This window comes from Nilaparvata lugens, chromosome X, assembly GCF_014356525.2.
Source record: "Nilaparvata lugens isolate BPH chromosome X, ASM1435652v1, whole genome shotgun sequence".
In the NCBI taxonomy this organism is placed as follows: domain Eukaryota; kingdom Metazoa; phylum Arthropoda; class Insecta; order Hemiptera; family Delphacidae; genus Nilaparvata; species Nilaparvata lugens.
The window spans coordinates 87,571,878-87,593,165 of NC_052518.1; the positions used below are offsets into that span (position 1 = coordinate 87,571,878).

General features: G+C 35.1%; 1 protein-coding gene across 3 annotated transcripts in view; it reads right to left on the reverse strand.

Moving 5' to 3' along the window:
- LOC111064557 overlaps positions 1-21,288 on the reverse strand; it is a 595,337-nt gene that overhangs the window by 214,493 nt on the left and 359,556 nt on the right. For all 3 annotated transcript variants that reach the window (XM_039441820.1, XM_039441821.1, XM_039441819.1), the window contains exons 17-18: positions 7,388-7,478; positions 3,063-3,344 (exon numbers count right to left, since the gene is read on the reverse strand). In XM_039441820.1, the coding sequence (XP_039297754.1) occupies positions 3,063-3,344; positions 7,388-7,478 (373 nt within the window). The remainder of the gene's footprint in view (positions 1-3,062; positions 3,345-7,387; positions 7,479-21,288) is intronic.

Sequence of the window (21,288 nt, forward strand, 5' to 3'; positions counted from 1 at the left end):
AGGGCTTATCCATGGTATAAATTTGAAGAAAATCGTTAGAGCCGTTTTCGAGAAAACCGTGAAAAACATAGTTTTTTAGTCATTATCCGCCATTTTTCTCATGAGTATTACGGAGCTCCTGAAATTTTTTCAGAAATGAGACTCATACCAGTTGATAGGGCTTATGAATAGCTATCCATGGTATAAATTTGAAGAAAATCGTTAGAGCTGTTTTTGAGAAAAACTTGAAAAACATGGTTTTTTAGTAATTATCCGCCATTTATTCCGCCATCTTGAATTGAATTTCATTGAATTTCTTATTGTCGCATCCTCATGATATAAGGACCTTAGAATTTCAGGTCAATCGGTTAATTAGGAATAGAGTTATCGTGTTCACAGACATACACACATACACACACACACACACACACACACCACACACACACACAACACACACACACACACACACACACACACACACACACATACACACACACAGACCAACACTCAAAAATCATGTTTTTGGACTCAGGGGACCTTGAAACGTATAGAAAACTTGAAATCAGGGTACCTTAATTTTTTTGGAAAGCAATACGTTCCTTACCTATGGTAGTAGGGCAAGGAAAGTAAAAATGCAGAGGATCTGCAATTTAATAACTATAGTAGGTACCCTTCAAAACTCATGGTTTCTAACTCCAGTTGAAGCTTCACATGTATCAATTGAAGGAATTATATCTAAATTGAAAAATAAGGCTAGTCCTGGGACTCATAACATATCCAACTTTATATTGAAACAAATTGGTCAGTATATAGCGGAACCAATATCCAAGGGGGGTGAGAAAACTAAACCCAGTAACTACAGACCAATCAGCCTTTCAAGCAATTTAGCTAAAATATCTGAAAAGCTAATTAAACAAAGATTAATTAACTTCTTAGACAAATACAATATTATAGAATCTCAAAGTAATAAAAGCACAGAAGATGCGTTGTGTAGTTTTGTGAATCAGATTAGCAATAATTTAAATAACAAAAATAAAACTATGTCAATATTTTTAGACCTATCAAAAGCTTTCGATACAATACCACATGACAAGCTTTTTAAAAAATTACAAAAAATAGGTATAAGAGCAATTACTTTAGATTTATTCAAAAGCTTTACATGATAGAACCCTAATATTGAACCCTATAACTCACATCTTATGGTTTACCACAAGGTACTGTTTTATTCCTTATCTATTTGAATGATCTTTTAAAATTAATATTGAAAAATTACAAAATTGTGTCATTTGCAGAATGATACAGCAATAATCTTCACCAGTGCTGATTGGAGGATTCTGTTCAGCGATGCAGAAAAAGATATATTGACAGTCATATATGTCTTGACATAAATACAATGTGTTTGAATGTAAACAAAACAAAATATATTACATTTTCACTAAATTCAACTGTACAACCAGAAAATCGTTTCAAGCTGAAACTGCATTCACTTTGCACAAATCATTCAATATTTTACTGCCCAGAAATAGAAAAAGTAAATAATACTAAATATCTTGGAGTGATAAATAATAGATGAAAACTTTAAATGGTAATCTCAAATAACTTTTCTGAGTAAAAAATTTACCAATTGAAAAAATACCCCAATACTACATTTCTTATAAATTCTATAAATTAAACAAAGTATTGAATATAAATAACTTAAAAACCGTTTATCATGCCATAGTTCAATCAGTTTTACAATATGGATTAGTTATATGGGGTGCTGCATATGATGTACACATGGAAAATCTATTTATCATTCAAAAAAATAAAATAAAAACTATCTTGGATAAACCAAGGTTATACCCAACAAATCTAATTCTCCTGGATTTTGATGTTTTTACCGTTAGACAACTATATGTCAAAGTCTTAATAAAATGCTTGGTAAAAAATAAAAATATCTTCCCGAAGTTGATCAAGAACACTTATCATTTCAGACCGGGTGTAACAGAGGAATTTCAAGTTTATCCTACTAAACTTTTATTGATCAGAAGACAGCTAATTTACACAAGCAGTAAACTGATCAATGCAATACCTTTTGACTTGGATTTCAAAATTAGTCAAAAGGGCGTCAATGAGTGGATTAAGAGGGAATATTTCTTTACCTTAAATATAGCAATTTAAATTAAATTATTCTATCTTCATTTTATAGTCTTTCCTCTGCACAATATTTTGTTTGATTTTTTGTGATTCTGCTTTTATAAAGTTTTGTAATTATTAGTTAAATTTAACTTTAACTTTCTGCATGATTTCGAAATAATATTATGTTTTTCTTTTACTGTTTCGCAACTTTCACCAGAGGGCGTTAAAAAAAGATTTTCTTTTTGCTGGTGATGCCTAGATTTTATATTTTATTTTAATTCTATTCAAGTATATGTATGAGTAATTATGCTTATCTAATTGTATCTTTAATGATATGTCATATTATAAAGAGTTTGTAATATGTTTTGAATATCCTAATTGGCAATAAATAAAATTGAATTGAAGAAAATTGAAGATCATAAACGGTTTCGAATTTTCCATTTGAGTTTTCTTTTAATACATTCGGTATATAATTGGCTTTGTTCTAATATGCGTTTTTTCACAATTGATGCCAAAATAAACAAGTTATCGAATTTACAAAAAATGTTACTTTATGATGATATGGGGAATGAAATGTTTTAGTTTGGAAAGATACATTTCTTGAATTTTAAGAGAAGTTCTGTTAATATAGTCGAGACCGTTCATGGTCTGGAAAGAAAACGGAGTTAGCTCTTCAACAACCCATAAATCGCTTATTAGACCACTTAAAAATTTCCACTTTTGTCACTTTTTGTAAACTTGCCACTTTCTCTTACTCTTATAATGATCTTAACAATTGTATTGAAGAAGATTATCCAATTTAAAAAAAAGTGTTTATTAAAAAAAAACCGAACAGCCTTAACTGGTGAAACGTAAAAATTTGTATAAGCTTGGTTATATTGCTTAGTAGTGATTAAATGAGATAACCGACGTTGGTGAAACCGGCTTCAAGTCTGAGTTGATTTAGTCCATATGCTACTACTCACATAGCTGTTGGTCCTTTCAATATTTGGTGATATGTATTGGAGCCAATGACAATAGTGCCGTCCCGCTGACTGTCCGCTCTCGATTGGCCGGAGTCAGCACTCCCAGAGCCAGACTTTCTGATCGGTGTGGACCGACCTCTAGATCCAGCTGGTGTCGACCGGCCTGAAGCTGCTCCGGACCTACTGTGAGGCGTTGTGCGAGATGACGATCCCAGCAACATACTTGCTGATCTTGCTTGTGTCAGGTCGTAAACAACCTTCACCGACTCATACTTCACTCTCCTGTTTACATAATGCACAAATCAACAGTAAATCGATACTTATTTAGAAAATTTTCATTCTTTACTAATGACCGAATCGAATTCACCAAAACGAAAACTTGGTTTGAGCGCCAGTTGAATCTATGGTTTCCGAGCTCGGGATTTAGCTAAGTTCTAGACTTTAATCAGCAGGAGTCAGAAAATTGACATCCCGAAACGGGGAGTAGTTGTATTTCTTATGATAATCTTCATTTTCTCATTTCTATAATTGGAAACGTTTTCCTCCTTTTGTGTTAAATTTTCTAGTTTTTCGAAATTCAATTTAAACGTGGACTGTGACTATGCCCCGTTTCGGAAAGGAAATTTTCTGAATCCAGCTGTTTAAAGTCTAGAACTTAGCTAAATCCCGAGCTCGGAAACCGGCCCTAAAAGAGATCGATTATGAATTGCATTGAGCTCAAAATATAATCTGGAGGAGCCAAAGATTGAGAAGGAAGTGTTTCGACTAATTTTCAGTTTGAGTTTTTAAGCGGGGTTTTCGTTTGTGCGTAAATGCCGTCGTCGACCACGACAGGGTGAGGATCTTAGATTGGGTAGATTTCAATTTGTCCGAATAGCCTAAAAGATTATGTTCAATTATGTTTTAATGGGGGAGGTTGAGTTTATACTTGTTTATACTTCTAAATGGTAATATTTTTAGAGTATTGGAAATGTTTTGATTCTTGAATAACAAACAAAAATAATGAAAAATTATTTGATCAGCTGTTATAGCACACTTGAAATTTGGACAATATGAATATCAACAATAATTGTCTTTAGTTAGATTATAACTTTCTATATACTCAGTTCAATGATTAATCAACATATAAAGCTAAATTGGTCTAATCAGTTGTTATTGTTTATTGTGTAATGTTCAATCTAGCTTTCCCTAATATTATCTTTCTATGTACTTAGTCCAACCCATTACTGATATATTATTTGCAATATTCTTTGCAACAGTCTTAAGCAATATTCTGTATTATGTAGTTGTAGTGTACATGCTCGCCCTGAATAAAGTCTTTTTAAAAATGCACAGTGTGTTCCTGCACCCTTAACTTTCGTCGACTGCAGAAGTTTGCGCACAAACGAAAATGCACCATCAAGCGGCAAAGCAGCTAAAAGTGGGTTTTCACTTGTGTGTAAATTCCCAATGTCGACAGCGACTGGGTTGGGCTCAATTTCAAGATGGCTGAAAATCCGCGGTCGACTGCGGATAAAGCGTTTTTCTTTGCACCACTCTGTGCAATGCCGTCAACATGCACGACGGGTAGCCGTCTAGTTGTCACCCCGACTACTTGACACCTACTGGACCAAAGGTGCCAACTAGTCATGACTGTAAACGACAACTTGACACCTCGCACCCTCGCGTCAGGGTGTCCCCTCGACTAGTTGACACCTCCTTAGAAAGGAGACAAGTAGACGGGGATGGATCTCGTCTACATGACACCTTGCACGCTGGCGTCAAGTTGTCACCCCGACTACTTGTCACCTACAGAGCACCAGTTGGCACGACTTACACCCCCGCGGCTTAGAGAGGAGAGATCAAGCAATTTTTATTACTGGTTATGATATAGAATTGAATTCCAAGCACTTTTGGTTCAGTAACATTTTCCCGTCAAACGCACGGTTCGGGAGATATTCGCCGTCTTTGCTATTTTAAGGATAAATTTTTTCGAGTTGGTTGAAAACAGAAAAAAATGAATGATAAGTCCTTTTAATGACTGAACTAGATGAAGAACACAATTATAAACACATTTTGTTCAGTTATATTTTCCCGTCAGATGCACCGTTTACGAGTAAATTGAGCCTAATGCTAGGACAATCAAATTTTCATTCATCAATGAATGATATGGCAGATGAAGCTATCAGTCTGGTTATCAACTGAGGTATTACATGGAGTTTGGTAATTAATATGAGGATAAATAATTATTTATACACACTTGCGCTCAGATTGCAATCAGACCATGAGAAGGTCAATGAGAATCTTCAAGTTGTTCATAAACCGGTTTCTTCTACACTCACAGACATTGTCCAAACAACTTTTATGAGTATGATTATTAAGAAGAGTAGCGAGCGTTTAAAGATGTTTCATATACAAATGAAACCGGTTTAAAGTTTATTGATTACTCAAGATTACAAATAACTTGTCACTAATGCTAGACAAATATTTTTAAGGCTCTTTCAGCATCCAGACTGTTTCTATACTTATTCTTGATTGCACAATGAAGAGCCAGCCGGAATGGTGATTTCTTGTGGAGTGGAGTCGAGGGGATAGGTTGTCGTGACCGTAGACAACTACTCTTACCCTCGTAAAAATATGCCACTGCCGTCAAGTTGTCCCCCCCGACTACTTGACACTTACTTGACCGGAGGTGTCAACTAGTCCCGACTGTAAACGACAACTTGACACCTCGCACCCTTAGGACAGGGTGTCCCCCCGACTAATTATCACCTCCTCAGAAAGGATACAACTAGACAGGTATGGCTCACGTCTACTTGTCCCCTAGAAACCGGTTTTAAAAGGGGACAACTAGTCTGGGTGGCACCTAGTCGCATACCCTGCAAGACGTGTTGACATCATTGAGTATAGAATGTAACATTCTATACATTCTATACATTCTATACTCTATGGTTGACATGCACTGATGCACTATTTGAGACGCGCAGCTATAATCAGGCTTGTTGAGAAGAGCGCGGCTATAAGCAGGAAGCTCGAGAAGAGCGCGTCTATAAGAAGGAAGCTCGAGACGCGTCATGAAGGTGGATTTTCATGTTTGTCAACTTCTGCCATCGACAACGACTGTCCATTCATATTGTCCAAATTTCAAATGTGCTAAAACAGCTAATAATTTGATTTTTTTGTTAGTGTGTTTATTATCTACAATGAGGTCCACGTTATAATGGCAGTGGAGGAAGATGGGAGAACAACGTTGCCGATCCTCTGTTTTGTCAATGCCTTCTATGGTGGGTAAGTGATACCGGTTAATTGATGTAATATTAACTGTTCATTCTCGTTTGAAATATTCAATTATATTTTATCAAGAAAAAATGATATTTTTCATAATGAATTTTCATAATCAAAATAGAATATTTTGTTAATTAATTATATTTCTACATTGTTGTAAAACATTATGGCAACAGAGCAAAGCGAGAAAGAGATAGAGCTTCTGCTGTGTTTAATGACAGACAACGAAAGCAATACCATTGCTAATCAAACACTGCCATTATATAAATATAAAGGAAAAGAAAAATCTCAGTACCCTTTTAGAAATATTTCATCACAACATGTTTCGAACATTTATGCCATTTTTAAGTGATATGAAGTAAATAAATAAATACTGTTTAAATGAAGATTCTTATTTTGATCATATGTTAGTGTATTCATATGTTTTTATGAACTAGGACAGTAAATTTTTTGGTTTAAATTCGCATGATTCTATCAAAAATGGGGTTATTGGTTATTGGTAATTGGATTAAGTTTATTATTTTATCTCTGTTTAATTTTGCTGCTTTATAAATAAAAGTCGAAAACTGAATGTCAAAGAAGAATTTCATATTTATAAAGCAGCAAAATCAAACAGAGATAAAGTAATAAACTTAATCCAATTAGACACCAATAACCCCATTTTTGATAGAATCATGCGAATTTAAATCAAAAAATTGACAGTCCTAGTTCATAAAAACATATGAATACACTAACATTATGATCAAAATAAGAATCTTTATTTAAGCAGTATTTATTTATTTACTTCATATCACTTGAAAATGGCATGAATGTTCGAAACATGTTGTGATAAAATATCTCTAAAAGGGAACTGAGATTTTTATTTTTCTTTATATTTATATTACAAGTAGCCCTATACAGAAAAGAGATAAACTGCCATTATAACATGAGCCTGACTATAGTTGAAGATCCAACTGAAAAGGTGCAAGGATTCGATCTTAAGAGGAAAAAATTAAAACATTTGGAATTATGTCAACAATAATAACTATTACAATATGATTTCATTAGTAATGATTTCTTACTTCCTCAAATTGCTCGTAAGAGATGAAACTTCTCTTGTCCCACTCTTCCATTTACCTGAAGGGATTGCTTCCTCAAAAGCAATGTAGCCTTCTGAAAAAAATATTGGAAATCATATTGGATCATCTTATCTAAATTTATTTATTAATTTTTTCATTCCTTAATTTGGAAGAGAAATAGAAGAAGGTTACCTTATTTTTTCTCTCCCTATCATTTTTGATGATGTACTTATTGTATGAATCAATAAAGAATGTCAATCATATTATAATATTTACAAATCTGCGAGATTATTTTATACTAGCAGGTAACCCGTGCTCCATAAGGGTCTATTTTGAAACTTGACAAACTGGAAGCTTGACGTAATGAAATCTTGAATAATTGAAAATAGGCCTATAACAATTCACGATCAGCTAAGAATCTATATGCAAATTTTCAAGTTAATCAGTCCAGTAGTTTAGACGTGATGATCCGTCAAACATAAGTTTCCTCTTACGTTCGTGTATAAGCCATTTCTTCCCTTTATTATAGTACTAGCAGGTAACCCGTGCTCCGCAAGAGTCTATTTTTAAACTTGATGTAATGAAATATTGGAAAATTGGAAATAGGCCTATAACCATCTTCGGTTAATAAAGAATTTTTATGCAAAATTTCAAGTTATTCAGTCCATTAGTTCAGACGTGATGATGCGTCAAACATAATTTTCCTATCCCGTTACGTGTAGAAGCCAGTTCTCTCCATTATTATAGTATAGAAGTATGATTCATCAGTATCATTGAATGAGAATAACTTTTGAACGTTTGAGAAATCGATGTGCGGTTTTCACCATTCATTTTCTCTTGAAATTCTGTATCGAAATCATGTATAAAATGACTACCTTCCAATTTAGAAAAATAAAGTTGAATTTTAAATGGCGGTTCCAAGATGGCTGACCAAAATTTTGATGGGACAGAAAATCAGTTATTTTATTCGAATAGGATCCCGATCAAACCTTTCATCTAATCTCCCAAAATTTCAAGATAGTCGGTTGAGTAGTTCAGACGTGATGATGCTTACTACTTACTTTATGTGGCTCTACAGTCCTGGGTGGACTTTGGCCTCCTCTACATAATGCCTCCAGACTTCTCTCTCCTGGGCTCTTCGTCGCCAGTCTGCCACTCCTAGCACCCGAAGAGCGCTCAGGACGTCATTCAGCCATCTCCTCCTTGGTCTTCCTCTTCTCCTTGTCCCCATCATCATCTCATCCATCATTTTCAATGGGACTCTCTCTTCACCCATCCTTGCCACATGACCCAGCCATTCTATACGTTTTGCCTTTATGGACCGTACAATGTTTTCTTGCCCAATGGCTTCATCAATCTCACTATTATACCTGGCTCTCCAATTTCCATCATCCCATTTTGGTCCCCAAATCCTACTGAACATTTTTCTTTCAAATAAGCTCAGTGCTCTCTTATCCTTGCTCAAAATTGTCCATGTCTCCGATCCGTATGTCACAACCGGCTTTTTTAACGTCATGTACATTTTTTCTTTTGTTTTACGCGAAATGAGTCTGCTCTTGAAAATTTTTTGGTTTGCATAATATGCACGGTTGCCCATCATGATCCTGTTATATATTTCATTACTCGTTCTATTATCACCAGTTAGCATTACCCCAAGGTATTTGAACTTACTAACGCCTTCTATTTCACAACCATCTGATGTTTTCAAGTTACTGTATTTACCTGTCTCCTCTGCTCATTTGCTGACATTCTCATGCACTTTGTTTTTCAATGTTTATTTCCAGACCCCACTTCCAGACCCCACTTCCAGCCTCATCCCTCACTGTACAGAAAAGTTCTTTTAGATTCTCTTTATTCCTTGCAACTAACACAACATCGTCCGCATAGGTCACCTGACACATTCTATTTACTATTGTGCCTCTCAGTCCCAGCTTCCGAATTACTGTTTCCAACACCAGATTGAAGAGTGTAGCTAAAAGTGCGTCTCCTTGCCTAACACCGGTTGTGACATTAAACGTCCGACTCATCTTGGTACCGATTTTAACTTGAGCCGTTGTGCCATCCATTGTCAAGTTTATGAGATTGGTCAACTTCCTAGTGATTCCAAACTTAAGAAGGATTCTCATCATGCTGCCTCTCTTAACACTATCAAAAGCTTGGCGAAAGTTCACAAACAGCATATGCAGATCTGTGTTAAACTCAAAACACTTCTCAATAATCTGCTTCATTGTAAATATCTGATCTGTTGTACCTCTCCCTTGCCTGAAGCCATCTGATGATCACCAATTATTTCTTCAGCATACACCCCTAGTCGCCTCAACACCAGGGCAGAAAAAAATTTGTATGACGTGCAGAGTAGCGTAATACCTCTGTAATTATTACAATTCATTTTATCATCTCTTTCTAGTATGAGGCATATCACACCACTTGTCCACTCTTCAGGCATCTTCTCTTGCTCCCATATCCATGTTATCAATGTATGCAGAGCTCTCACTATCTTATTTCCACCAAATTTTATTAGCTCGGCAGGTATTGAATCTCCCCCAGGCGCTTTATTATTTTTAATTTTTTTTTTAAATTCCTGCCTTTTCTTCATAGCTTGGGGGAGGGATCAAGGGTTCTGCACTGGCATATGTCAATTGTTCTTGCTCATCATCCCCCTCTCGGTTCAAGACATCCCTGAAGTGCTCTTCCCATCTATCCATTATATCATTTTCTTCTCCTACTACTTTCACATCACGACTTTCACAGGCTATTAAATTAGGCTGGAAACCTTTTTTCATTCTTTTTATTGCCTGATAAAATTTCCTGCTTTCATTCTGTTCATTCATTATTTCTATATTATTGATGAGCCCCTTCATATATTCTCTTTTCTTTCTCCTACATATTTCGTTGGCTACTTTTCTACTCTCACAATACTTGGTGCGATTACTTCTTGTGTTTCTCTGGACCATCATTTTCCTATCCTCATTTTTCTTTTTTATGGCTTCCTCGCACTCCTCATCATACCATTCATCATTTCTCCCCCTTCTCCTTTCACCAAGGCTTTCATTGGCAACATCATTGATTGTTTTCTTTAAATTATCTCACAGCTCTTGAACATCCTTTTCATCATCATCAACTTCATCATTCAGGCCATTCGGTATTAGCTTTTCAAGCTCTGTTCTATACCCCTCTGCAAAGTCATGATTTCTTAGCTTTCCTATATCAATCACACGTATCCTTGCACCACTTCCATTTTCCACTCTTGAAAGTCTCTCTCTCAATTTGGCTGATGCAAGAAAGTGGTCGGAGTCACAGTTCGGCCCTCTTTGAGATCTGACATTTATTATTGATGAGGCATGTCTTCTAGATATCAAAATGTGATCGATTTGTGTGACTGTTTCTGCTGATGGAGATGTCCAGGTTCCCATGTGTATATTCTTTCTTGGGAAGCAAGTACTGCTCACAATCATATTGTTTGCCATTGCAAACTCACAGAGTCTAATTCCATTATCGTTGGTCTCTTCATTCAGTGTATGCTTGCCTGCAACTGTTCTAAGAAAGTCCTCCTTACCAATCTGGGCATTCCAGTCTCCAAGCACTATCAGCATATCATATCTGGGTACCATTCTCAACTCCTTTTCTAGCGCTTCATAAAAGCTATTTTTGACATCTTCTTCTGCTTCTTCAGTTGGTGCATATGCAGAGATCAAAAAGAAATTCCTGAATTTTCCTTTCATCCTGAGCCGACACACTCTACTACCTGCGGGATAAAACTTTTCTTAAACTTTTTCTTTTTCTTCTCTGCTTTCATCAATTTTCTTCCCACAGTGGCACATGTTTTCCCTCAACCTGTTTCTATGCTCGATTGTAGGCCTATTCTTTTTATAACTTATTGGATAAGTTTTAGATAAGTTTGGATAAGTTAGATTAGTTTTATTCTGTATTTATTATTTATGCTTAGACTACTTACAATTACTTATGCTTTACTCATACTTATCATCTCTCTTATGTATTTGTGAATTGCATGAACTGTATCTCTCATTTTTATTTCTTTCAGTAACTTACTTTATTCGATTGTAAATGGTAGTGAAGACTGTTTTGGGCTTAATGCCTGTAGTCTGTGATAGTTGTTCTGTAATAAATAAATAAATAAAAGCCTAGGATGGATGATTTCAATTTTTTGTCTACCATGAAGCCCACTCCTCCCTGTCCTTTCCTTTCTTCTGGTCTACTATACAGGAAAGAGAAATCCTTATCTATTCTACCACACCCACTCCACCGTGTTTCTCACAGCGCAACCAACTGAATATTGAATTTCAACATTTCTTTTCCTATTTCCAACATTTTTTCGGCTCTCATCGTTGTTCTTACATTCCATGTGTCAAAATTCCAGTCCATTTTCCTTATTGTGTGCATTTCTTTTTGTCTCTTGTGTGCATTTCCTTTTCCATTTCCATTATTCTGGTCCCATTTCCGAGCCATAGTTTGAGTTTTCTGAACAAATAATTTTTTGAGGTGAAGAGCAGTTAACACTTCGATCAACCCCCAGCCTGGAGGACCAGGGTTATTTGTTTAGAGTCGCCTTCTCCTAGGTACTTGCTTTCACCGCAGCTTTCAGAGTGTAAGCTACCCTGTGTTTTATTCGGGTTGACTCCCTAGGCTCTTCCGCCCTCTCCGCTGTTGGGATTTCTCCTTATCCGCCTTCGAGGCCATTGGCCGATTTGCTAGTTTTGGTCCACCCCGGTTATTTGTACGTTTGACGTGATGATGCGTCAAACATAATCTTCCTATTCCATACGGGTATAAGTCAGTTCTTTCCTTTATTATTAGTATAGATACGGTAACTGAAGAAACCCTAATACTTTAAAAACTCTTAGTATCATATTGATTTTTCTTCAATACATCGATCGATTAGATCCTCCTCAATTTGAATCAGGCAGCCTTTTGCTTCCCCAATTCCAAAAAAATACCTACAAATTCGTTACACTCCTAATTTGTGTCTAAGAGTCGGCCGACATTATAACTGAAGAATATCAATTATTACGGTACTAATTTTATTATGATCAATTCATGCATTTCTTATGAATTCCAATGACACAGCATGAAACCCATGTCCATTTCATTTGTACTGGTTGCAAAATTTCACATAGAATAATTAATTGATGAAATCTATGATCAATCTTAATGAAAACAACTTCCTTCAAAAAATAGTTTATAAGTAATACGTTTCGAGGGAAAAATTTAAGTAAAAAAAAAATGGAAGTATTGGGATTCGAATGGGGATGTTTTACAGAGACAAGTGGTGTTTTTGAATAATATTAGTGTCACAGAGACAAAAGTTTCATAGGAGCAAGAACTTCTGTAAATGGCAGTCTCACAGAAGCAAGTTCTCACCAACGATCTATATTTATATATATATATATATAATATATATATATATATATATATATATATATATATATATATACTAGTTGGTATATATAGATCGTTTGCTCTCACACAGACAAAGTGTCTCACAGAAGCAAGTACAGTGTCATAGAGACAAGGTGGTATTTAAATTATACCAAAAATACGTCCGAAATAGGCGTATTTCGAATTCCTAGCCAAAGGTTGAAATATGGATTTTCTGCTCAGTTGAGTGTCTGTAATGTAGAAATGCATCTAGACACCAGACTGTAATGTAGTCTAATGTAGTCTTCACTGTACTGTAGTCCACTGTAATGAAGTCTTTGGAGCCCAATCCAATGCTTTTGCAAGTTTGCACCTTATCGAAAAATAAGTTTCCATTTCCAAAAATGTCAACTGATTGTTCTTCTAATAATTATATTACATGTTAGAAAAAATCCTTTCCAGTTCAAAGTCCCCACAATTATTATTGTTACCTACTTTTGGTGGGTCTTTGAGTATTACAAATGAAGAAAATACCTTATTTACTTTCATGGTTGAAAAATATTACACATTACTCACTATACACTCCATTATTAAAACACAATTATCACAGTTATTCACTCTCCACACTCCATTCTTACCGAAAAACCGAATCAAAACCGAAAAGACTTGATAGCTCGAATAACAATCTTGAATAATCCTATTCTATTGAACGAGCAGCTTCTGTTGATATGTTTAGATGTTTGGATGTTTAGATGTTTATCTGTGTGTATTCACCGGATCTTGAAAACGGCTCCAACGATTCTCAAAGGTGCGTACAGACTTTCGCTCTGCTCCGCAACCGAACGTCACTCCAGCAGAGCGATTGATGATCGACCAGGGAGCAACAATGGTTCGACCGGGGAACGCGAGAAGATCTAACATCTTCCGTAACGTTCATGATGGGTGCGTGGGCGGCGCGACTGTAGTTCGATGGAGGAATGAGGGCGGTACGAGGGCGGTACGAGGGAGGAGCGTGCTCGGTGCGGGTTGGAAGAGCGTATATGTGTACGCAGCTCAAGAAATTCAGAACATAGAAGGTTCATGATAAATATAAAGATTCGATTGCACTAGGTCTCATACCTGGTAAAACTCGCTGAAGGACATTGAAAGGATAATTAATATCCATCCTTGGAAAAACAGCTAATGATAATTATATCGTTGCCTGTTGGTGATGGAAGTGAGTGAGCGAGTTCATGTGTGGGTAACTGTGTCAAAATTATGACTCAGCTGTTGAACTTTTGTAATCATTCAATCAGGTAGCCACTTAGTGCCGGTTGGAAAAAAGCCGGGTTATTTCCAATCTTGATTAGTTTCAGTAGATCCATCATTTTGAAATGATCTTCTCTGATTTGGTTCACGTGAAATTAATCAGGATTGAAATTTAACTGGCTTTTGTGCAACCGGGCCTTTGTGGGGGAAAGTTTTGCATTCCTCTAGGAATTAATCTCAATTTACTGTGATTAGATGGAACATTTCTGTATGAGCTATGAATGTTATTATAATTACTTCTTTCATAATAAATTTTTCATGCTTTTGTACTTCAGTGCGAAGCTCGGTCCCCGATATTATGAGCTAATCATCGTATTCTTTTTCCGAGTTGCGGTCTCGAATTGTAAGTTCAAATTGATAATATCAACTTTAGGCAGTCACAGAGTAAAGCTGCGTTGACACCAATAGATTCTATAGATTCTATTAGATTGAACAAAACTTATCATACACATGATGAACATATGTGTTTTTCAAGTGCCGTTCAATCTATAAGCATCTGTAAGGATTAAGTTCTTAACATTTTGTTAATAACTTTGGTATAAACGCAGCTTTAGATGCCAAGATTTATCATGGCGTTCCGAGTTACGAATAATAATGTCAATGAAAAACTTCGCTTTCCTTATGAAATCTTTCCTATAAAAATTTTAAAAGTTGCAAAGCTGAAACCAATATTCAAGGGGGGTGGCAAAACTAAACCCAGTAACTACAGTTGATCAGCCTTTCAAGAAATTTAGCTAAAATAGTTGAAAAGCTAATTAAACAAAGATTAATTAACTTCTTAGACAAATACAATATTATAGAAAAACAACAGTTCGGATTTCAAAGAAATAAAAGCACAGAATATGCATTGTGTAGTTTTGTGAATCACATTAGCAATAATTTAAATAACAAAAATAAAACTATGTCAATATTTTTAGACTTATCAAAAGCTTTCGATACAATACCACATGACAAACTTCTTGAAAATTACAAAAAAAAGGTATAAGAGGAATTACTTTAGATTTATTCAAAAGCTATTTACAGGATGGATCCCAAAAATTGACCTTAAATTCACAGTTCAAATGCGAATTTATGAGAGCACTTAAGATGGCAAAGAATAGAAAAGCTCCAGGAAATGATGGAATAGGTTATGAACTATACAAGGCCATACCCACGGTTTGGATGGATAGTCTGTTGATGTTCTACAATAGAATTTTCTGTGATGAGATCATTCCTTCTGAATGGACAAAAGTTGAAATGTTCTTCCTGTACAAAAAAGGAGATAGACTGAATCCGAAGAATTATAGAAGCTTAGCGTTGATCAATAGTACTTTGAAACTATTTACGGGTATGTTAGAGCGGAGATTGACATTATGGGCGGAGAGTGGAAATGTTCTACTCGAGTGTCAGAATGGATTTCGCAGAAGTCGCGCTTGCTCGGATAACATTTTCACCCTTCAATCACTCATATACTGCCAGGTGCATGTAAGGAACAAGAAGCTATATGCTTTAGGCCTATACGTTGATTTTGCTTCTGCGTTTGATTCTGTACCCCATTCGCTTCTGTGGTATGAGTTAGGAAAGCTGGGGGTCAGTTCAAAGCTATTGAGAATATTAAGTGGTATTTACACTTCGGCCGCGACCATCATAGACAAGGGCAGTGAACAATCCGAGCCAATATGGGTCACAAAAGGCATTGTTCAGGGGGATTCTGTCAGTCCGCTTCTCTTTTCTCTCTATTTACATGACATTGATGATTTTTTCAGGAAAAAAATGTAAATGGGATTAGAATGAGTGAGAGGGATGACATTCTCATGCTGCTCTTTGCAGACGATATAGTTATTTTGGCTGATTGCGAATCTGATTTGAGAAATAAACTGAAATGTCTTGCAGAATATTGCGAGTACAAAAAGCTCTCAGTCAATATAGATAAAACAAAAATAGTGCCTTTTCACAAAAGAGGATTAAAGAGAAATTTATCATTCTGGCTAGGAGAAAGTAAAATAGAAATAGTCAAGTAGTACAATTACTTAGGAGTTATCTTCAGTAAAGATGGAAAGTTTCGGCAGCATAGCAGATCACTGAATCTAAAGATCAAAGCAACTGTAGAATCAGTGATGGATATTCTCAGAAAAGCTAAGTCAAATGTATGAGATAGTAAGATGAAGCTTTACGATTCTGTCGTTCTACCCGCTTTGATGTACGGCTCGGAAGTATGGGGGTTCCGCAAGCTTGAAGTATTAGAGAGGGCTCAATTACAATTCTTGAAAAAGCTATTCTTCTTGAGTCAATGGGGAGTACGTTTAGAGACAAATAGAATCAAACTAAACTTTGATGTACTTTGTAGAGGCCTGAAATTTCTGAGAAGAGTGCTGTCTATGCCTAACAATAGGTACCCTTCTATTTGTTTAAAGACACTGGCAAGCTTGGCAGCAGATGAGTCGACGGAGGCAGCTAATACATCGGATAACTGGTTGATTCAGATAAAAAGACATATAGCTTTGTCCGGGTATCAGTTGGAAATAGCGAATGAGCTTTCTCTTGATGGGATACTTTTTGACTCTCTGACAGATATTTTGGAGGGGTATGCAAGAGTTCCATTTCTCGAAGATCAAAGATTGGCATTAGATTCATCAACCTGTCCCCTTTATAGAATGATAAATCCTCTTTTAAATCTAGGAGAGCAGCTCAGGATGAATATATCATTTGCAAAAACTAAAATTCTTACCCAGCTGCGACTAGCATCAGACAAGGGAGTATACCTGTTTAAGAATAGAGGAGTTTGGATTAACTCTACTAGAAACTGCCCTATTTGTAATTACGGGGAATTAGAAACTCTAGAACATTTTTTGTTGCGCTGCCCCATGTATAGAGGATGTAGAATTCAATTTTTGGATATATATTGTCGAAATATAGTGAATAATGAGGACAGGTTAATGATATTACTGTCGAATCTGACGGAGGAAAAAACAGAGTTTTCATCTATGTGGTTAAAGCATTAGAAATAAGACAAATGATATGTGATCTTGTTTGAGAGTGATCAGAAGCTATTTATTCCTCATAGGAAATATTGTAACCTTCACCATCAAAATTGTGTAATATTGTTGTTTATTGTATATTGTTATGTAGAGAGTTTATTTTTTTACTATGTTTGTTGGCTCAACTCTATTTGTATGATTAATGTGAACGAATAAATTGATTATTATTATTACCTTAAATTCACAGAAAAGCACCCTAAACCTCACATCTTATGGTTTACCACAAGGTACTGTTTTATCACCTGTTTTATTCCTTATCTATGCAAATGATCTTTTAAAATTAAAATTGAAAAATGGCAAGATTGTGTCATTTGCAGATGATACAGCAATAGTCTTCACCAGTGCTGATTGGAGGAGTTTGTTCAGCGATGCAGAAAAATATATATTGACAGTCAAAAGATGGCTTGACATGAATACCATGAGTTTGAATGTAAAAAAAACAAAATATATTACATTTTCACTAAATTCAACTGTACAACCAGAAAATCGTTTCAAGCTGAAACTGCATTCACTTTGCACAAATCATTCAATATTTTACTGCCCAGAAATAGAAAAAGTAAATAATACTAGATATCTTGGAGTAATAATTGATGAGAACTTTATATGGCAATCTCATGTAACTTTTCTGTGTAAAAAACTAAACTACATTTCTTATAAATTCTATAAATTGAACAAAATATTGAATATAAATAACTTAAAAACCGTTTATCATGCCATAGTTCAATCATTTTTACAATATGGATTAGTAATATGGGGTGCTGCTTATGATGTACACATGGAAAATCTATTTATCATTCAAAAAAATATAATAAAATCTATCTTGAATAAACCAAGGTTATACCCAACAAATCTAATTCTCCTGGATTTTGATGTTTTTACCGTTAGACAACTATATGTCAAAGTCTCAATAAAATACTTGATAAAAAATAAAAATATCTTCCCAAAGTTGATCAATAACACTTATCATTTCAGACCGGGTGTAACAGAGGAATTTCAAGTTTATCCTACTAAACTCTCATTGATCAGAAGACAGCTAATTTACACAAGCAGTAAACTGATCAATGCAATACCTTTTGACTTGGATTTCAAAATTAGTCAAAAGGGCATCAATGAGTGGATTAAGAGGGAATATTTCTTTACCTTAAATATGGCAATTAAATTTATATTATTCTATTTTCATTTTATAGTCTTCTCTCTGCACAATATTTGTTTGATTTTTATGATTCTACTGTTATAAAATTTTTTAATTATTAGTAAAATTTAACTTTAACTTTCTGCATTATTTCGAAATATTATGTTTTTCTTTTACTGTTTTGCAACTCTCACCAGTGGGCAAAGATTTTCTTTTTGCTGGTGATGCCTAGATTTTATATTTTATTTCAATTTTATTCAAGTATATGTATGAGTAATTATGAGTATCTATATAAAGCCGGTCCTGGCACAACAAAAAAACCTAACAAACCTAACCTAACCTAACCTGACCTAATCTAACCTAATCTAACCTAATCTAACCTAACCTAACCTACTCTAACCTCAATGTCAAGGTCAAGGTGAAGGTCAAGGTCAAAACTTCAAAAACTTTGTGGAAAAAAAATTGGAAAAAAATTAATGAAATTTAATAATGAGAAATCAGAAAAAAATAATAAAATTTGATAATGAAAAATCAAAAATGAATGAAAATTGAAATAATATAATAATGATAAAAAATCAAAAATATATAAAAATTAAAAAAAAATGGAATTTAATGATGAAAAATCAAAAAAATTTAATAATTAAAAATAAAAAATAAATCAGAACAAGGTCAAGGTCAAGGTCAAGGTCAAGGTCAAGGTCAAGGTCAAAACTTCAAAAAAAACTTACAAATGAAAAAACTTAAAAAAATTAATAGATTTCAATAATAATGTAAATAGAAAAAATAAATAGATTTTAACAATAATAAATAAAAATTAATCAATTTTTATAATAATGAAAAATTAATAGTTTTTGATAACAATTGAATAAAAAAAAATTAATAGATTTTAAAGATAATTAAAAAAAATAATAATAAAATTTTATAATGAAAAATCAAAAATAAATGAAAATAAATTAGAAGGCCGCTCTGGAGTTGGTTATAGTGTTCACAACAGTGGGAGGACCACCAGTGTTCAGTCAAGAGCTCCATGTCAAGCAGGTGATGTCCCAGGTAGTAGACTCCTTTTCCAGCACTAGTCCTTGGCAAGTCCTCCATTTTGATGTCTGATAGTCTTTGGATAATATTCAGTGATACCTCTGGAACACTGTTTCATACAGAGACAATACCCTGTCATTGTTGTTGAATCACCTCACAACCTTTTTCCTTCAGGTAATTGATGCTCCTTCATAGAGTGTTAGTGGGGAGAATATTTTTAATATTCTTTCCGAAGAATGGACATTGATATGTACAAAGCTCCGCCAATTTATGTAGATGCATAACAATATAATTATCTATAGTAATTATATTACAAATTACTTTTTCATATCATATAATTCATATCATATATACTTTTTCAGTTCAATAATTATTTTCTCAGTCTATATTATGTAAATTCATCTATAATTTTGCTGTATTGTAAGCTGTTGTATATAAGTGTATAAGCCAGTATATATTGTAATCTACATAAATAAAGTACTCAATCAATCAATCAATCTTCTACCTCTACCTCATCGTTCTCCTCCACCTCCATATCAAATTCCTCTTCCTCATCTTCTACATGATCCTTATCCTTCTTCAGATCAAATAGGAAGATTGATGGTAAATTTGTCTCACCATAGTCACCCCACTTTGAGAATAGGAGTACCATCCTCTCTATTGTTCCAGATACACAGTTGATCCACAAAATGTCTGTTCTCCACAGATGATTCCAGCACAATGAATCTAATGTGTTATGTATCCAATATATATCCATATTTGTACAGCATTATGATTCTGATTATACCTCAATGTATTACCTAGTGTCTGAGGTGTTGCTGTTCTCTGCTTTCTCAAGTAAAGACCTTCACCTACCTTCTGTCTCTGCTGTCTCAAGTAAAGACCTTGACCTCCTTTCATTGATTTTTCCTTTGATGGTTGAATCTTTTGTTTCTTCCCCTTCTTAGCCACCCTGCTGACATTCTTCAGTGATCTTTTTATACCTCCCCCAAACTTTGCCTTAGCCTTCATGATGTTTGTGATTGCTAGTGCTGCAGCTTTTTTCAACACCCCTGCATCTTCAGATCTCACTCTGTCCCAGGCTCTCTCTGCCAAGATGTTGTCTGCTACTGCTCTGCTTGCTGTATCACCAATCTTGGAATAGGCAATGACATGCTCCTTGCAAGCCTGATCAAGTTTGTTGATTCCTGGATCACCTTGTGCCAATTGCTTCTCAAGTTTGTTCCTGGCCTGCAGTACTGATAGCCGGGGATGTGCAGTTCAACTGGTAGAACGTTGATTGCCTTATTAATTATTGTACCAGCAGCACCCTTGACGATTTTACCAGTAACATTTCTAATAGCTGACAGAATACCTCTTCCTCTATAGATCTTCTGACTTTTCTCTTTATGAATATCATGCCTTGGAGCAATAAATTCTCTCCCAGTCACTTGTCTCTCAGAATGTCTTCAACTGTCATCTCTGCCATCATCCAAAAGGCATTTGATTGTATTCTTATACTTTGCTTTGTTGTAGTTAACAATCTCACCTCTTAGATCATTGTTCTGTCTGTGCACACTGGTCCAGTTCAATATTTCTCCATAGGCCTGTCTGTCAGTGGATTCAACTAATACACGATTTGGATTCTTCTTGAAAATCAACTCACAAAGTCCCAATGTAGCTGTGAAGGTCTTTCCTTTCTCATCTACAGGGTCACTCAGCTCAATTTCATCACTATTCTCTCCAAAAGTTAAATACTTATTGCCCAGGTAGTAAGCATTGTCTCTCACTCTTGGCACGAAAGTGTCATCAAAATTGTCATTGTCTTTGCTCAATGATCCTCTAATGTAATCAGCTACCTGTTTTCCAGCTAGATCAGTTCGATCAAGAATATTCTGAACTGTTGTACCATGACTTTCATTCAAGGATTGTTTAACATTTTTATCATCATCCTGTCCATTTCCAGACAGCTCCTCATCACTGCTATCATCATTTCCTCTACTCATATTATACTCCTCACCCTCATCCTCCTGAAATGCCTGCTCTACTGCTTTCAA